A 17,878-nucleotide genomic window follows, 5' to 3' on the forward strand; every position below is an offset into this window, starting at 1 on the left:
TTCTTCTTTGTAAAAGGAAATATTACAATATTATTCTGGAATTATCAAATATTGATTTGAATTTACTGAAAATTTTATATTAATCTAAATTTTGCTTCTTAATGATATGAGTTATAACAAAAATTATTAACAAATAAAGAAAAGACGTCAAAAAACCAAACTAGAATTTGAAAGTGAGGTCTTGGAAGTAAAATTAAAGAAAGTAAATAAATAATAAATTTGATTAAAAGAAGGCTACCAACCCATAACAAAAGAAGGAAATTAAATTTTTACATATTATAAATGAATTATTGTGCATTTTACTTACTTCAATGTTACTATCAAACGAAGTTTTTTTGATAGCGGCCGTCTTCTGCTTCGTTTTTGAAGTCTAGGAGCATCCATATTATATAAAAGATCAAATTGTTGTGGAGACATCCTTACCATTTTATAAAATTCTTCATGATCACTTCTTATATAATAAAAAAAATTAAGTTTGGTAAGCACCAAACAACTCACGCATTGTGACAGTTATGTGCGGTTTTACCCACCACCGCCGAATTCGAGATCCTGTATTGATCAATCGCAAATATAAGTTAAAAATGTTCAACCACTCGCCAATAATAATAAGTAGATGCATAGCAATGGTAATCATGATAAAATTGAAATGTTCCCAACAAAACTTTCCTCTCTCTTCGACTTCAATCAAATCTAAACAAACGGTCAAAAAATGAAAATAAGCATTCATACTGTAAAATTGCGATAGAAGGTGAATTCACGTTATGAATAACTAATTAAGTACCATTTTACATATTTTGTCAAAAACCATTTCGATTAATTATAATTAATCGAGAAAGGTAAAAAAGGTATTAATCCATAATTATAGACAAACAATCGAGTTAGTGCATTTCAGAAAAATAAATTTTTTCGATGTTAGGTGTAAATTTAAAGTTATGTAAAAGAATTTTAAGAATTTGAGAAAAAATTTCAAAATTACATAAATTACAATCACATATTTTATACTTACTTTATTATACATATGTAATAAAAAAAAGGTGAAACAGGTGAAATAATATAAACCATATAACCTTATTTTTCACTAGATAAAATTAAATTACATTAAAAATTCAATGCACTATTGCAGTTAATTTCACCAGTGAAATTCTATATTAAAAAAATTTGTCCTTCATTAACTAATTAATTAAACTAAAATATTTATTTTTGGCATTTCAGTGTCATTACATATTTCACGCATAATTTTAACTGGTAGCAGTTACTTTGTGACGTCACCAAGACCACGTCGCGTCGGCACGACCACGTCGAACGTGCCTATTGTAGACCCGACTTGACTCCCGGTATCGGTTTAGGTGGGCCGTAAACGCTTTGCGGCTCTTCACGTAACGTAAACGCTCGATAAGAGTGACTCCCCGTACGTTTACGTTAGTGAGGCGACACCAGGTGGTCACGTCACGTGATGACGACGATGAGAAGCGTAGCTTTCCGTATTTACGGATTGCCTGGCGAATGTTGCTGGAGGGTCAATCCGTAGCCTAACGACTCGCTAAGAGTGACTCCCCGTATCCTTAGGCGGGTATGCGCGTTCTCTGGGCTCGTACCGTAATCCGACTCGTAAAGAGTGACTTCCCGTATCGGATAGGTAGACCACAGACTCTGCACATAACATGAACGCTCGTTAAGAGAGACTCCCCGTACGTTCACGTCAGTGAGAGTGTAAAAGAAGGTTGGGGCCTGAAAGTAGAAATTGATCAGAGGGCCTACGGTAGTAGGGTAAAAGAAAAGTAAAAAAGTTCAGTTGAAGAACCTTTATTTGAAAGTTAAACAATAAGAACTAAATTGAAAACTTATAAGTAATACACACACACACATATATATATCTAACAATATAAATTATAAATAAATTATAAATTATTATAACAATAATATTTTTAAGTGAGAGTAAGAGAGAATAATTTTTGAGTGAAAGTGAAAGTTTTAGAGAAAAATTTTTGAGTGAGTGAGGGTGAGAGTGAAAAATATTTGAGTGAGAGTGAAAGTGAGATTGAAAAATTTTTGAGTGAGAGTGAAAGAGATAATGAAAAATTTTTGAGTGGCAGTGGGAAGTGAAAGTGAAGAATTTTTGAATGAGAGTAAGAATGATAGTGAAAAACTTTTGAGTGAGTGTGAGAGTGAGAGAAAAATTTTTGAGCGAGAGTGAGAGTAAGATTAAGAGTTAAAAATTTTTGAGTGAAAATGAGTGAAAATGAGAGAGGAAAATTTCTGAGTCAGAGTGAGAGTGAAAAATTTCTGAGTAGAAGTGAGAGTGAGAGAGAAAAATTTTTGAGTGAGAGTGAGAGAGAAAAAATATTGAGTGAGGGTTAGAGTGAGAATGAGAGAAAAATTTTTGAGTGAGGGTGAGAGTGAGAGAGAAAAATTTTTGAGTGAGGGTGAGAGTGAGAGAGAAAAATTTTTAAGTGAGATGAGGGCGAGAGTGAGAGAAAAATTTTTGAATGAGAGTGAGGGTGAGAGTGAGAGAGAAAAATTTTTGATTGAGAGTGAGGGTGAGAGTGAAAAATTATTGAGTGAGAGTGACGTGAACGCACCCCTGGATGCTTTGTTATAAGATTCACCGATCAACTCAAGATGACATAACAGAAATTTCCGAAAATCGATTACTTCGTGGCTGACAATTTTAAAACTATGATGACAACAATCGAAAACAACACCTGTTTTCCTACACCGATGATTTCTGAAATAATAAAGAATTGAGGTTAACTATTGGTGTATAGCACTTGGTACACATTAGGAAAACTCAAACCAAATATTTAATGTATCACACCATTTTACATTAAAAAGACTTCGTAGAGCAACCATCATTTTAAGTTATGTAATTGTTATAGTTGTTCAGCTGTCAACCAGCAAAAGGACTGAACATCATAGAAATCACGTCAAGACTACTTTATTTACGTTGTTACGTAATGTTGTGAAATTTTGCTAATTATTTCACAATCAGACAACAATAATAATAATTATCATATCACGTCTTGACTTCTCCATCACACAGTCGTCTCAAACTCGAATGTAGCTGGACAAAACTGTTTCCTCCAAATTGATTAAATAGAATTTTATGAAATTTGTTACTCGAGGGTTTTTGGGGTCGCTGATTACGAATCTGAGATCAGTTTTTAAAAATTTAAAATGGCGCACAGTGGCCGATTTCTCGAAAAACCTGGCCAAAAATCGAAAAATGATATGATTTCAACCAAAATTGGTATACCCATGTTTTTTGGGTTTCTGAATTCAAATTTTACATTGGTTGTGTCAAATTCAAAATGGCGGATCCAAAATGGCCGTTTAGATTTTAAAAAACTTTGCTGAAAATCGAAAAATGATACGATTTCAACCAAAATTGGTATACCCATGTTTTTTGGGCTTCTGAATTCAAATTTTACATTGGTTGTGTCAAATTCAAAATGGCGGATCCAAAATGGCCGTTTAGATTTTAAAAAACTTTGCTGAAAATCAAAAAATGATACGATTTCAATCAAAATTGGTATATCCATGTTTTTTGGGCTTCTGAATTCAAATTTTACATTGGTTGTGTCAAATTCAAAATGGCGGATCCAAAATGGCCGTTTAGATTTTAAAAAACTTTGCTGAAAATCGAAAAATGATACGATTTCAATCAAAATTGGTATATCCATGTTTTTTGGGTTTCTGAATTCAAATTTTACATTGGTTGTGTCAAATTCAAAATGGCGAATCCAAAATGGCCGTTTAGATTTTAAAAAACTTTGCTGAAAATCGAAAAATGATACGATTTCAATCAAAATTGGTATATCCATGTTTTTTGGGTTTCTGAATTCAAATTTTACATTGGTTGTGTCAAATTCAAAATGGCGGATCTAAAATGGCCGTTTAGATTTTAAAAAACTTTGCTGAAAATCGAAAAATGATACGATTTCAACCAAATTGGTATACCCATGTTTTTTGGGCTTCTGAATTTAAATTTTACATTGGTTGTGTCAAATTCAAAATGGCGGATCCAAAATGGCCGTTTAGATTTTAAAAAACTTTGCTGAAAATCGAAAAATGATACGATTTCAACCAAATTGGTATACCCATGTTTTTTGGGCTTCTGAATTTAAATTTTACATTGGTTGTGTCAAATTCAAAATGGCGGATCCAAAATGGCCGTTTAGATTTTAAAAAACTTTGCTGAAAATCGAAAAATGATACGATTTCAATCAAAATTGGTATATCCATGTTTTTTGGGTTTCTGAATTCAAATTTTACATTGGTTGTGTCAAATTCAAAATGGCGGATCCAAAATGGCCGTTTAGATTTTAAAAAACTTTGCTGAAAATCGAAAAATGATACGATTTCAATCAAAATTGGTATATCCATGTTTTTTGGGCTTCTGAATTTAAATTTTACATTGGTTGTGTCAAATTCAAAATGGCGGATCCAAAATGGCCGTTTAGATTTTAAAAAACTTTGCTGAAAATCGAAAAATGATACGATTTCAATCAAAATTGGTATATCCATGTTTTTTGGGTTCCTGAATTCAAATTTTACATTGGTTGTGTCAAATTCAAAATGGCGGATCCAAAATGGCCGTTTAGATTTTAAAAAACTTTGCTGAAAATCGAAAAATGATACGATTTCAATCAAAATTGGTATATCCATGTTTTTTGGGTTTCTGAATTCAAATTTTACATTGGTTGTGTCAAATTCAAAATGGCGGATCCAAAATGGCCGTTTAGATTTTAAAAAACTTTGCTGAAAATCGAAAAATGATACGATTTCAACCAAATTGGTATACCCATGTTTTTTGGGCTTCTGAATTTAAATTTTACATTGGTTGTGTCAAATTCAAAATGGCGGATCCAAAATGGCCGTTTAGATTTTAAAAAACTTTGCTGAAAATCGAAAAATGATACGATTTCAATCAAAATTGGTATATCCATGTTTTTTGGGTTTCTGAATTCAAATTTTACATTGGTTGTGTCAAATTCAAAATGGCGGATCCAAAATGGCCGTTTAGATTTTAAAAAACTTTGCTGAAAATCGAAAAATGATACGATTTCAATCAAAATTGGTATATCCATGTTTTTTGGGTTTCTGAATTCAAATTTTACATTGGTTGTGTCAAATTCAAAATGGCGGATCCAAAATGGCCGTTTAGATTTTAAAAAACTTTGCTGAAAATCGAAAAATGATACGATTTCAATCAAAATTGGTATATCCATGTTTTTTGGGTTTCTGAATTCAAATTTTACATTGGTTGTGTCAAATTCAAAATGGCGGATCCAAAATGGCCGTTTAGATTTTAAAAAACTTTGCTGAAAATCGAAAAATGATACGATTTCAACCAAATTGGTATACCCATGTTTTTTGGGCTTCTGAATTCAAATTTTACATTGGTTGTGTCAAATTCAAAATGGCGGATCCAAAATGGCCGTTTAGATTTTAAAAAACTTTGCTGAAAATCGAAAAATGATACGATTTCAACCAAATTGGTATACCCATGTTTTTTGGGCTTCTGAATTTAAATTTTACATTGGTTGTGTCAAATTCAAAATGGCGGATCCAAAATGGCCGTTTAGATTTTAAAAAACTTTGCTGAAAATCGAAAAATGATACGATTTCAATCAAAATTGGTATATCCATGTTTTTTGGGTTTCTGAATTCAAATTTTACATTGGTTGTGTCAAATTCAAAATGGCGGATCCAAAATGGCCGTTTAGATTTTAAAAAACTTTGCTGAAAATCGAAAAATGATACGATTTCAATCAAAATTGGTATATCCATGTTTTTTGGGCTTCTGAATTTAAATTTTACATTGGTTGTGTCAAATTCAAAATGGCGGATCCAAAATGGCCGTTTAGATTTTAAAAAACTTTGCTGAAAATCGAAAAATGATACGATTTCAATCAAAATTGGTATATCCATGTTTTTTGGGTTTCTGAATTCAAATTTTACATTGGTTGTGTCAAATTCAAAATGGCGGATCCAAAATGGCCGTTTAGATTTTAAAAAACTTTGCTGAAAATCGAAAAATGATACGATTTCAATCAAAATTGGTATATCCATGTTTTTTGGGTTTCTGAATTCAAATTTTACATTGGTTGTGTCAAATTCAAAATGGCGGATCCAAAATGGCCGTTTAGATTTTAAAAAACTTTGCTGAAAATCGAAAAATGATACGATTTCAACCAAATTGGTATACCCATGTTTTTTGGGCTTCTGAATTTAAATTTTACATTGGTTGTGTCAAATTCAAAATGGCGGATCCAAAATGGCCGTTTAGATTTTAAAAAACTTTGCTGAAAATCGAAAAATGATACGATTTCAATCAAAATTGGTATATCCATGTTTTTTGGGTTTCTGAATTCAAATTTTACATTGGTTGTGTCAAATTCAAAATGGCGGATCCAAAATGGCCGTTTAGATTTTAAAAAACTTTGCTGAAAATCGAAAAATGATACGATTTCAATCAAAATTGGTATATCCATGTTTTTTGGGTTTCTGAATTCAAATTTTACATTGGTTGTGTCAAATTCAAAATGGCGGATCCAAAATGGCCGTTTAGATTTTAAAAAACTTTGCTGAAAATCGAAAAATGATACGATTTCAACCAAATTGGTATACCCATGTTTTTTGGGCTTCTGAATTCAAATTTTACATTGGTTGTGTCAAATTCAAAATGGCGGATCCAAAATGGCCGTTTAGATTTTAAAAAACTTTGCTGAAAATCGAAAAATGATACGATTTCAATCAAAATTGGTATATCCATGTTTTTTGGGTTTCTGAATTCAAATTTTACATTGGTTGTGTCAAATTCAAAATGGCGGATCCAAAATGGCCGTTTAGATTTTAAAAAACTTTGCTGAAAATCGAAAAATGATACGATTTCAACCAAATTGGTATACCCATGTTTTTTGGGCTTCTGAATTTAAATTTTACATTGGTTGTGTCAAATTCAAAATGGCGGATCCAAAATGGCCGTTTAGATTTTAAAAAACTTTGCTGAAAATCGAAAAATGATACGATTTCAATCAAAATTGGTATATCCATGTTTTTTGGGTTTCTGAATTCAAATTTTACATTGGTTGTGTCAAATTCAAAATGGCGGATCCAAAATGGCCGTTTAGATTTTAAAAAACTTTGCTGAAAATCGAAAAATGATACGATTTCATTAAAAATTGGTATATCCATGTTTTTTGGGTTTCTGAATTCAAATTTTACATTGGTTGTGTCAAATTCAAAATGGCGGATCCAAAATGGCCGTTTAGATTTTAAAAAACTTTGCTGAAAATCGAAAAATGATACGATTTCAACCAAATTGGTATACCCATGTTTTTTGGGCTTCTGAATTCAAATTTTACATTGGTTATGTCAAATTCAAAATGGCGGATCCAAAATGGCCGTTTAGATTTTAAAAAACTTTGCTGAAAATCGAAAAATGATACGATTTCAATCAAAATTGGTATATCCATGTTTTTTGGGTTTCTGAATTCAAATTTTACATTGGTTGTGTCAAATTCAAAATGGCGGATCCAAAATGGCCGTTTAGATTTTAAAAAACTTTGCTGAAAATCGAAAAATGATACGATTTCAATCAAAATTGGTATATCCATGTTTTTTGGGTTTCTGAATTCAAATTTTACATTGGTTGTGTCAAATTCAAAATGGCGGATCTAAAATGGCCGTTTAGATTTTAAAAAACTTTGCTGAAAATCGAAAAATGATACGATTTCAACCAAATTGGTATACCCATGTTTTTTGGGCTTCTGAATTTAAATTTTACATTGGTTGTGTCAAATTCAAAATGGCGGATCCAAAATGGCCGTTTAGATTTTAAAAAACTTTGCTGAAAATCGAAAAATGATACGATTTCAACCAAATTGGTATACCCATGTTTTTTGGGCTTCTGAATTTAAATTTTACATTGGTTGTGTCAAATTCAAAATGGCGGATCCAAAATGGCCGTTTAGATTTTAAAAAACTTTGCTGAAAATCGAAAAATGATACGATTTCAATCAAAATTGGTATATCCATGTTTTTTGGGTTTCTGAATTCAAATTTTACATTGGTTGTGTCAAATTCAAAATGGCGGATCCAAAATGGCCGTTTAGATTTTAAAAAACTTTGCTGAAAATCGAAAAATGATACGATTTCAATCAAAATTGGTATATCCATGTTTTTTGGGCTTCTGAATTTAAATTTTACATTGGTTGTGTCAAATTCAAAATGGCGGATCCAAAATGGCCGTTTAGATTTTAAAAAACTTTGCTGAAAATCGAAAAATGATACGATTTCAATCAAAATTGGTATATCCATGTTTTTTGGGTTTCTGAATTCAAATTTTACATTGGTTGTGTCAAATTCAAAATGGCGGATCCAAAATGGCCGTTTAGATTTTAAAAAACTTTGCTGAAAATCGAAAAATGATACGATTTCAATCAAAATTGGTATATCCATGTTTTTTGGGTTTCTGAATTCAAATTTTACATTGGTTGTGTCAAATTCAAAATGGCGGATCCAAAATGGCCGTTTAGATTTTAAAAAACTTTGCTGAAAATCGAAAAATGATACGATTTTAATCAAAATTGGTATATCCATGTTTTTTGGGTTTCTGAATTCAAATTTTACATTGGTTGTGTCAAATTCAAAATGGCGGATCCAAAATGGCCGTTTAGATTTTAAAAAACTTTGCTGAAAATCGAAAAATGATACGATTTCAATCAAAATTGGTATATCCATGTTTTTTGGGTTTCTGAATTCAAATTTTACATTGGTTGTGTCAAATTCAAAATGGCGGATCCAAAATGGCCGTTTAGATTTTAAAAAACTTTGCTGAAAATCGAAAAATGATACGATTTCAACCAAATTGGTATACCCATGTTTTTTGGGCTTCTGAATTCAAATTTTACATTGGTTGTGTCAAATTCAAAATGGCGGATCCAAAATGGCCGTTTAGATTTTAAAAAACTTTGCTGAAAATCGAAAAATGATACGATTTCAATCAAAATTGGTATACTTACGTTTACTGGGTTTCTGAAATCAAATTTTACATTTGTTTTATCAAATTCAATATGGCGGATCCAAAATATTTGCTGGTATTATAAAATTGCGTAAATGTGTTAGAGCTTATTTTTTTTAAATTACAGACAGTGCTTAAATTTTAGTTTAAAGCGAATGCGAATGAAGAAAAAGTCAGTTTTTCACGTTCAGTTGCACCGCCGGCCGGTGCAACGCGCTGTCGGTAAACCGCGCTTAGTGAAATAAAAAGTGATACCAAAACTGCAGGGGCAGCTTGGGGCAACTGATTTCAATTAAAATGAATTAAAAATATATTCTAGTTTATGATAATACCAGGTAGATCGCGGATATCGGTGGATTTCACAACTATTTTCATGATTTACGTTGATAAAACAATACAAAAATCGTCGCCATGAATAGCGATGTTTAATGTCATTTTTTAAAAACTGTACGTTTTAAATGTGATTATAAATACATTCAACATATTTCATACACCTTTGTTAATAATTCCCAAAAAAAGATATTCAAAAATCTGCTGTATATTAGTATATTTTCACTATTTTAACTGTGACGAAAATTTATAGTTATGAAACGTTCTGAGTAAATCTCTGGCAAAGATCACTTTTACTTGTTCACATAATAAATTGGTGATAAAAAAAGTGTAATTTTTTTTCGCAAAATTATGCAGTGAACCCTCCTTTATAATATTCAACAATAAAAAGTATAAATTTCTAAAAAAAATTTTTTGACTTTTGGCCAGGTTTTTCGGGAAATCGGCCACTGTGTGGCGGACAGAAAGTTAAAAAATTGATGGATTTTAATAAAACATGGTATTCAGAGGTTTTTTGGCTTGCAAAAACCTCTAAATACAATGTTTTATTAAAATGCAATAATTTTTTTATTTTAAGGGGGAAAACTCGTGTAAGTGCACGTTTTTCAGGAATTTTTTTAAAAAAACTGGTAAAGTTCATTGAATTAAAGCAAAGTATACCTTAAAGTTCACAATATAAGCTTTATAAAAAAATTTTTTTTACTAAAAAATATTACAAAATGGCGCCGTGCAGTCTACAGGTCACAAATCTGAAATAAAATTGAAATTCAAAATTTTTACCGTTAAAATACGCAAATACGCTTTGCATGACAAAGAGAAAACTAAAAAATTTTTTTTTTTAATTTGGGAGCATTTTGAAAAAAGTCAATTTTTTTTATAAGAATGTTCAAAAACAATTGTTAAATTTTTTTTAAAAAAGGTAATCGTCATGCAACAGCCAGTAAGATAAAGAAGATTTATGGTAAGTTTGATTAAAATCGGTTAAAAATTGGTTGAGCTACATTGCACGACGCGCGAAAAAACACGTTTCGAGAAAAACGTATATAAAGTTTTCGATACATAAAAGTAGTGTTTCAACTATTGCCTTGAAGACATTATGTATTCGAAAATAACTATTGCACTAAAATTAAGATTTACTATCACTTGCTCATAGTTAACTGCATTTGGTAGCATCTGAAGTGCTAAACTTATGTTTACTATAGACATTTATACATCTAATTATAGATTAGTATTGTAGGATCATATTCTACAGATAGTAAACTAATTTTTAAGCAAAAAAAATTGTAAAAAATTTTTTTTACACGAGTTTCTCCCCTTAATGTCCGCTATGTTGGATCCCACATTTTGAATTTTTTAAAACTAACTTCAGATTCGTAATTATTGGCTCCAATAACACTTACACAGTAATTAATATGAGTCTTCAAATGCATTATACAATGCTTGTACGCACTTTTACTTTTTTCTGCGTTTTCATGCATCTTGTGTCACTCAATTGAAGTTTCAAACCAAAGTTGCAAATGGTACCAGCTAAACTTGTTTTAATATGAATGTGTAAGTATTCACCTTCATTTTTATCATGGGTAGAAAACGGAGAACCATGGAACAAAAAACTTATTGAAATATTACGATAAAATAATTTATCGCTTGTATCGATCTTATCTGAATTCTTGAAAGTATTAAAAATAATTATTCTATTCAATTTAATGGACTTATAATAATTTCTAAAGTATATACTTCTAGGAACAACCTTCATATTACACAAATGCCAAATAAATTTCAGACAAAACTTATGGGCCCTTGAACAGAAGTCAATTTTTCTTTGCTTTTAACTTTTGGCTTGCTATTCTGATATGTCCAATTTGATGTTCTGTACCAACGAAAGTAACTATCATTTCACTTCAGAAAGCATAAAGTCCCTAATTAACTAATTTTCAAATATAACTTACATTTTTAAACTATTTTTGAAGTTTTCTCCAACTAGATTATAGTGTTAGACCACTGTGCGTCACTTCGAGAAAAAACAGAGAAATTTCAGACATTTTGTATTTCCAATGGGAGTGACAGAGACATCTGCCAACCATACTATGAATACATTTTTACAACAAATTCAGGAAAACCAACTTTGCCAATAAACATAGGTCAATCAGAAATTACTCTGATTTTTTTTGGTGTTAGATCAGACACTCTTGTACATTTCGTTATCGAGGCAATTGTCTTCCCACTTTATTGTGAGGAAATAAATAGAAATTTTGTGGAAATTCAAATTTAACAGAATTATAAAAATTAATGAAATTATAAAAGTTGAATATTTATCAAGTGATCATTTTTCTTTATGTATTTGATTCGATTTCTTTATTAATTTTATGAGATAAAATGTGAAATATAAAATATAATTTTTTGTTCAAAATGGCGGGAGCACATTATCCGGCTCCCGTATAATTGTTTTAATATTCTTTTTTCATGTACGCGAATCACAGTGATTCGCGAAATTATTAAGTTAAAAAATGCGATTAATTACTTAAATTCTCGAGAGTAAGTGATTTTTCTTTAATTTGCCGAAAATAGTTTACGTATCAATTGACCGAAAAATGATTTAAATAATAAAATCATATAGTAATTATCAAAATTAATGATGAGATTGTATAATTTTTTTAAAGTATTTTCTTGTGATCTTTTCCGAATAATGTTTTTCTATAAATTTTTTCAACTTCAGTAAAATATGTGTAAATTCTTGGTTAACTAAAAATTTACCAAAATGAGCGTGATTAATGCTTCATTTTCTTTTACAAAAATTAAGTGTAAGTCAACAAAACAAAAATTAAATTTATAATCATTATTGAAAAATTATAGTCGTGTAGTGATGTTGTAATGAAATTTTCTTTTTTTGTCTGCGATGACTAAAAATTAAATATTTTTACCTGACTAACACTTACATGAACCCCTCCCACTCTTCTATTATGCTATTTGACTAGCAGCGAATTCAATAAATAGTAGAAAATTCTCTCTCCTTCTAAAGTTTTATTACGTTGGTTGTCACGACGGTTCTTTTTAAACATGGCACCCAACAATATTCGGTTAAGTTATATTTATAAAGTTTTGCTTGTTTAATTAGTCATTTCAGTTTGCGTCGCTTTGATTAACTTAATGAAGTAAAGTAATTTGAAGTATAGATTTTAGTAATGAAATAATAGAGAGAAAGAGGGGGGGAGAATAACAGTAATGGAATTTCGTCGAAGCGGTGGGGCCAATAACTTCTATGAATGGCTTGGAGAAGTCGGATTTAAAATTAAAATATTTTATTTTTTTAAAACCTCACAATTTATACACAGCTCGGAACAAGAGACTTGACAGTTATATTTATTATACATTAATACAAAACTAGCGATGTATTCCTCGCTCGCTAACGCTAGCTCGGTTATAGTTGTACTTATTGTTGTTTACTAATAAATATTATACTAATAAAATTTAAAATATTAATTGTTACAAATCTAATAGCATAACAGCAGATCGTTTTGAAAAATTATCAGTAATTTCAGTTGATCTCTTTTCCGGATATTGAAAAGAAACAATTTACATTCGTTTGGGCCAAGGTAAAAGTGCTGGTGGAGCTTTCACCTTCCACTATTTGAAGCAACGTGAGGAAGAGATCGCTATTAATCTTTTAAAAAGTAGAGATAACATAACTTAATTTGTTATAAAAATATAGATTAACAATCATACGATACCGTTTAGAATTTGGTTCATCTGATAACGTGGAAAAATTGAAAAGAAGAGTCGATATAATTCACGATGATTATGTGAGAGGGTGGCGTGAAACTGCACTAATCGATAGGTCAACATTTTATGATCAAAAAGAGCTTAATATGGGAATTTTCATTTGGTTTCTTTATGCAGACGGAAGTTTTTAAAAATTATTTAATTAAAAATCAAATAATATTACTGCAATTCATCTGAAAAGAACAAAAATTTGTGCTTTGCTATACACCTTCTTGGTTAGAGTCCCACATATGAAATCCCATATGTATTCCTATATGGTAAATTCTTACATGAGATCCTATGTAGGGATCCATATGAGAACATATGTGTACGTCAGCATGAAAATGGACCACTTTGTCGATTACAATAAGGATTATTTTTGTGTGAACATTAATGCAAATATCGCTCTTATTGTAAACGACAAAGTGGTCCCTTTTCATGCGGACGTAAACATATGTATATAGGAAGCTACATAAGATTCTACATGGACTTTCATATGGATTCCTACATACATGAAGGAATCCGTGTAGGTTCTTATATATATTACTACATAAGATCCTACATATGTTCTCAAATGGATTCCTACATAGGATCTCATGTAAGAATTTACCATATAGGAATACATATGGGATGTCATGTGTGGACATCACTGTTTTAGTTGTCTACATAAGATATCAAGTAGAAAATTATATGGGAAATTTCAATATAGAAGTAGATTATCATAATTCCACACTTACTCCGCACAGTGGTGCAAATCTGCAATTTTGTCAAATGCATAAAAAAGACTTTCCATTCTACACGATAATTTATTCTGTTTAGATGACCATTTTTATTATTTTATTTTTCTTTTTTTATCTAATTTTTCTTAAAACCTAAAAACAATTATTATGTACATAAAGATATTTTTAAAAATGATTATTTATATTAATGTTTATTTAAAAATAATTATAGTTATAAATTATAATAAAAGTAATAAGAAAATATAGTCAATTCACTATTTACTAATGTTTTAATCATTTAAGGACGAAATGTACAAAATTTTTACATAAAGTTTAAGGTCATTTATTATCATTTAAACATCATGTGAAAAATTAGGCAATACAAATCCCTTATGTCTGAAGAACTGCTTTATCAAATGGCGTGCTCTAAAAATAGTTATTTATGATACAAGTGCGTAAAGTGAGTGATTATACGAGTGTGACGTTTGCAGCACGAGGCGAAGGTTCGTAACCGAAAATTTTAAAAACAACAATAAATAATAAAAAAAAGCATAAAAGATTGAAAAATATTGTTTTTAAGTAAATTTTTAAAAACAGAGTAATTTTATAGGTGGGGTAAAATTCCTGAAGCAAACTAAGTGAAAAAAAGTTGATCGGATCGGGCTGTAACTTGCACATAGTTTAGCCCTAGGGGTGAGTAATTTAACCACGAAGTATTGTTAGGTTTTTTCAAAAACTGTCGAAGAGGGAGAGGACTGAATTATTTTGAAAAATTTATACATTGAATATTTGAAGACTTGTAACTTTTAAACAGGAAGAAGAAGAAAAATTTGTCCTATATGTTTTCGACAGGTTTTTTCCTGCTCTTTCGAATGGTGTAAAAAATTTAAATTTTGACCCTTTTTTTGAAAATTAAACATTTTTTCAAATTTTTTTTAAGTTCGTTTTTTTTATTTTTTTTAATAATTTTTTTTGAAAGCTAAAAATGTGTATTTTCACCACAAAAAATATTAAGATGTCCTTTTTTGTTATTTTCGAGATATTAATTAATTAATTAATGTTAATAAAAAATGAAATATTTCACAAATAAATAAAGTTATTGCAATCCAGAAGAAACCAATTGAAAGCTAACATAATTCCGCATCCAACGAGCCCTATATGGACTATTTTGGATTAGTGGATTTTTTATAAACAATTGCCATGTTAGCCAATTGTTTATTAACAAACCACTAACCCTAAGTACTTCATATAGGGCTCGTTGGATGCGGAATTATGTCAACTTTCATTTAGTAACGTCAGAATTACGATACCTTTATTCGTTTATGAAATATATAAATTTTTATTCACATTAATTAATTAATTAATATCTCGAAAATAACAAAAAAGGACATCTCAATACTTTTTGTGGTGAAAATACACATTTTTAGCTTTCAAAAAAAAATTATTAAAAAAAATAAAAAAAAACGAACTTAAAAAAAATTTGAAAAAATGTTTAATTTTCAAAAAAAGGGTCAAAATTTGAATTTTTGAAATTTTTTTGCACCATTCGAAAGAGCAGGAAAAAACCTGTCGAAAACATACAGGACAAATTTTTCTTCTTCTTCCTGTTTAAAAGTTACAAGTCTTCAAATATTCACTGTTTTTTCAAAAAAATTCAAACCTCTCCCTCTTCGACAGTTTTTGAAAAAACCTAACAATACTTCGTGGTTAAATTACTCACCCCCAAAGGCTAAACTATGTGCAAGTTACAACCCGATACGATCAACTTTTTTTCACTTAGTTCGCTACAGGAATTTTACCCCAGGTATATATCCAAAAATTCGTAAAAAATTGCTTTAAATTGCAAAGAACCTTCTTTTTTTGGTTAAAAATGCAAAATAACCCTCTTTTCGGGTTAAAATTGCAAAAACATGTTCCAAAAAAATTGCGAAGCAAGTCAACCCCTGAAACAATACTTCTTTACAGAAAGTAATATACGGATCCTTCAAGACGGCGTCGACGCTCAGCGCCAAAAATTGTTTTTTTTGTAATCAGCGACCCTAAAAACGCCCGAGTAACAAGTTTCAAACGAATACAATTAATTTTTAAACATCTGTTTGCCACATTGGATACGCCATTTTTAATTTTCGAAAATGGATTTTAAATTCGTAATTAGCGACATATATAGTATGTATATATTAACTACTAGTAGTAATTAAAAATTTAGTTTATTGAATTTTTATTTATTATTTTTGTATTTTGTAATTAAATATTCATTTGTTTATAACTTTCAAAAATTTACAACAATTAAATTTAAGTAACAATTTTTTATATTTTTCATGGTTTTTGATAATAGGTTTGTTCATTTTTAGGTTATTTTAGAATATTTCCACAAAAATATAAATAATTAATTGTCGGTCCCTTTAATTTTAAGTGTAAAAACCTCTGTAAGTGAGATTCTGTAAGCGAGAGTCATTTTTCTCGCCCGGACCTCTATAAGTGAGAGAAGTCGTTCTCGGACCTCTATAAACGAGAGAGACTTACCTAAATACATATTTCTAAAATGTTATCAAAATTTTCTTTTGGCTCGAATGATATTCGTTTATTTTTCACAAATGAAAATGAAGATAATTAGTCATTACTTTCATGACACCGTAGACTTATGGCCAGTGTATATAACGAATACAATTTTCTTTTCAGTCAATAAATGAATTTTGGAAAGTTTACTTAGTTGTATCAAGTCTCTTCTAAATTTATAATGTCTAAACGAAAAATTAACGTAATTTCTGTTAGTGATAAACTTAAAATAATAAATGAATTCGAGCGTGGGAAAACACGAAGTGAAATAATGAGTGAATTTAATTTGCCGGAATCTACTTTTTATAACATCCTAAAAAACAAAAAGTCAATAGAGATTTGTTAGAATGGATAAAAGAAATCCGCGACAAAAATATTCCCATGGATGGCCCATTATTAAAAGGAAAAGCCAATGATTTTGCGACCAAACTAGGAATAAAAGACTTCTCAGCTAGTAACGGCTGGTTTCAGGGTTTTAAAAGACGACATGATATAGTTTTTAAGAAATTATCCGGAGAAAGTAAATCTGTGGATGTAAGTGTATGCAATCAGTGGACCAAAGATCTGCCGAATCTTTTAAGGGAATATGATCCAGAAGACATTTACAATGCAGACGAGACTGGTTTATTTTTTAAGTGTCTACCAGACAAAACTTTTGCCTTTAAAGAAGAAAAATGCCACGGAGGAAAACAAAGTAAGAAACGTATTACTGTTCTTCACTGCGCAAATATGACTGGAACGGATAAATTGCCTTTACTTGTCATCGGAAAATCAAAACGACCTCGATGTTTTAAAGGTTTGTTTCTTATAAACACTACTTTAAAAACTCATTTTCATTAACTTGAAAATCAGTACATAATTTTTATTTGCAGGTGTAAAAACTCTACCTGCCGATTATGAAAACAACTCAAAGGCTTGGATTAGTGATGGACGTGAGCGAGAAATGTAGAGAATGATCAATTACGAGAAAATTTCGGTGCTTTTTTGTTTAAATTCTCATCTCATCTTGTCTCATTTGAATGAGCTTCTCGAATTTCTCAAAACTCAATAAACAAATAATTACATACTTCATTATTATTATGACAATGACAAATATTGTTGGTTAAAAATTTTGTCAGTTATAATTCAGGATAACTGTTAAATTGTTTGTAATTTTTAATATTCATACACACGACATTTTTGTACCTTTTTTAAATTCGCTGAATTTAATGTAATAAGTAACCACCAAATGTGTTACTTCTAGACCAATAATAATTTTATTTACCTTTTTATTTGTAGTTAAAAAATGAACTTAAAAAATAAAAATTTTATCTAGACATCGGTATTTCTTTATAATTATAATAAATAAAAAAATATAATAATAATATGCCTTTTTTCATTTTATAATTTGACTTTTTTTAATTCTCTATATTTTGTATACCAGTTTTTAATATATAAAAATTAATTTTTGACAATAATTGGTTAAATATTATAAATACTAAAATATTTTATT

The 17,878-nt window shown here is 29.8% G+C and overlaps 1 protein-coding gene across 1 annotated transcript; it reads left to right on the forward strand.

Moving 5' to 3' along the window:
- Positions 1–16,767: 16,767 nt before the first annotated feature.
- LOC127282285 (tigger transposable element-derived protein 4-like) lies at positions 16,768–17,335 on the forward strand. The gene is made up of 2 exons (XM_051306457.1): positions 16,768–17,182; positions 17,259–17,335. The coding sequence occupies exons 1-2, from the start codon at positions 16,768–16,770 to the stop codon at positions 17,333–17,335; spliced, it is 492 nt and encodes a 163-aa protein (XP_051162414.1).
- The last annotated feature ends 543 nt before the right edge of the window (positions 17,336–17,878 follow it).

Source organism: Leptopilina boulardi, unplaced genomic scaffold (assembly GCF_019393585.1).
Source record: "Leptopilina boulardi isolate dan_hultmark-lab unplaced genomic scaffold, ZJU_Lbou_2.1 LbouV2_292, whole genome shotgun sequence".
Lineage (NCBI taxonomy): Eukaryota > Metazoa > Arthropoda > Insecta > Hymenoptera > Figitidae > Leptopilina > Leptopilina boulardi.

What these genes read in the sequence shown, in the direction of transcription:
- LOC127282285 (XM_051306457.1), top strand. Translation starts at nt 16,768, where the DNA reads ATGGATGGCCCATTATTAAAAGGAAAAGCCAATGATTTTGCGACCAAA. An exon ending in ACGACCTCGATGTTTTAAAG is followed by an intron (nt 17,183 to 17,258) that starts GTTTGTTTCTTA and finishes TTTTATTTGCAG; the next exon opens with GTGTAAAAACTCTACCTGCC.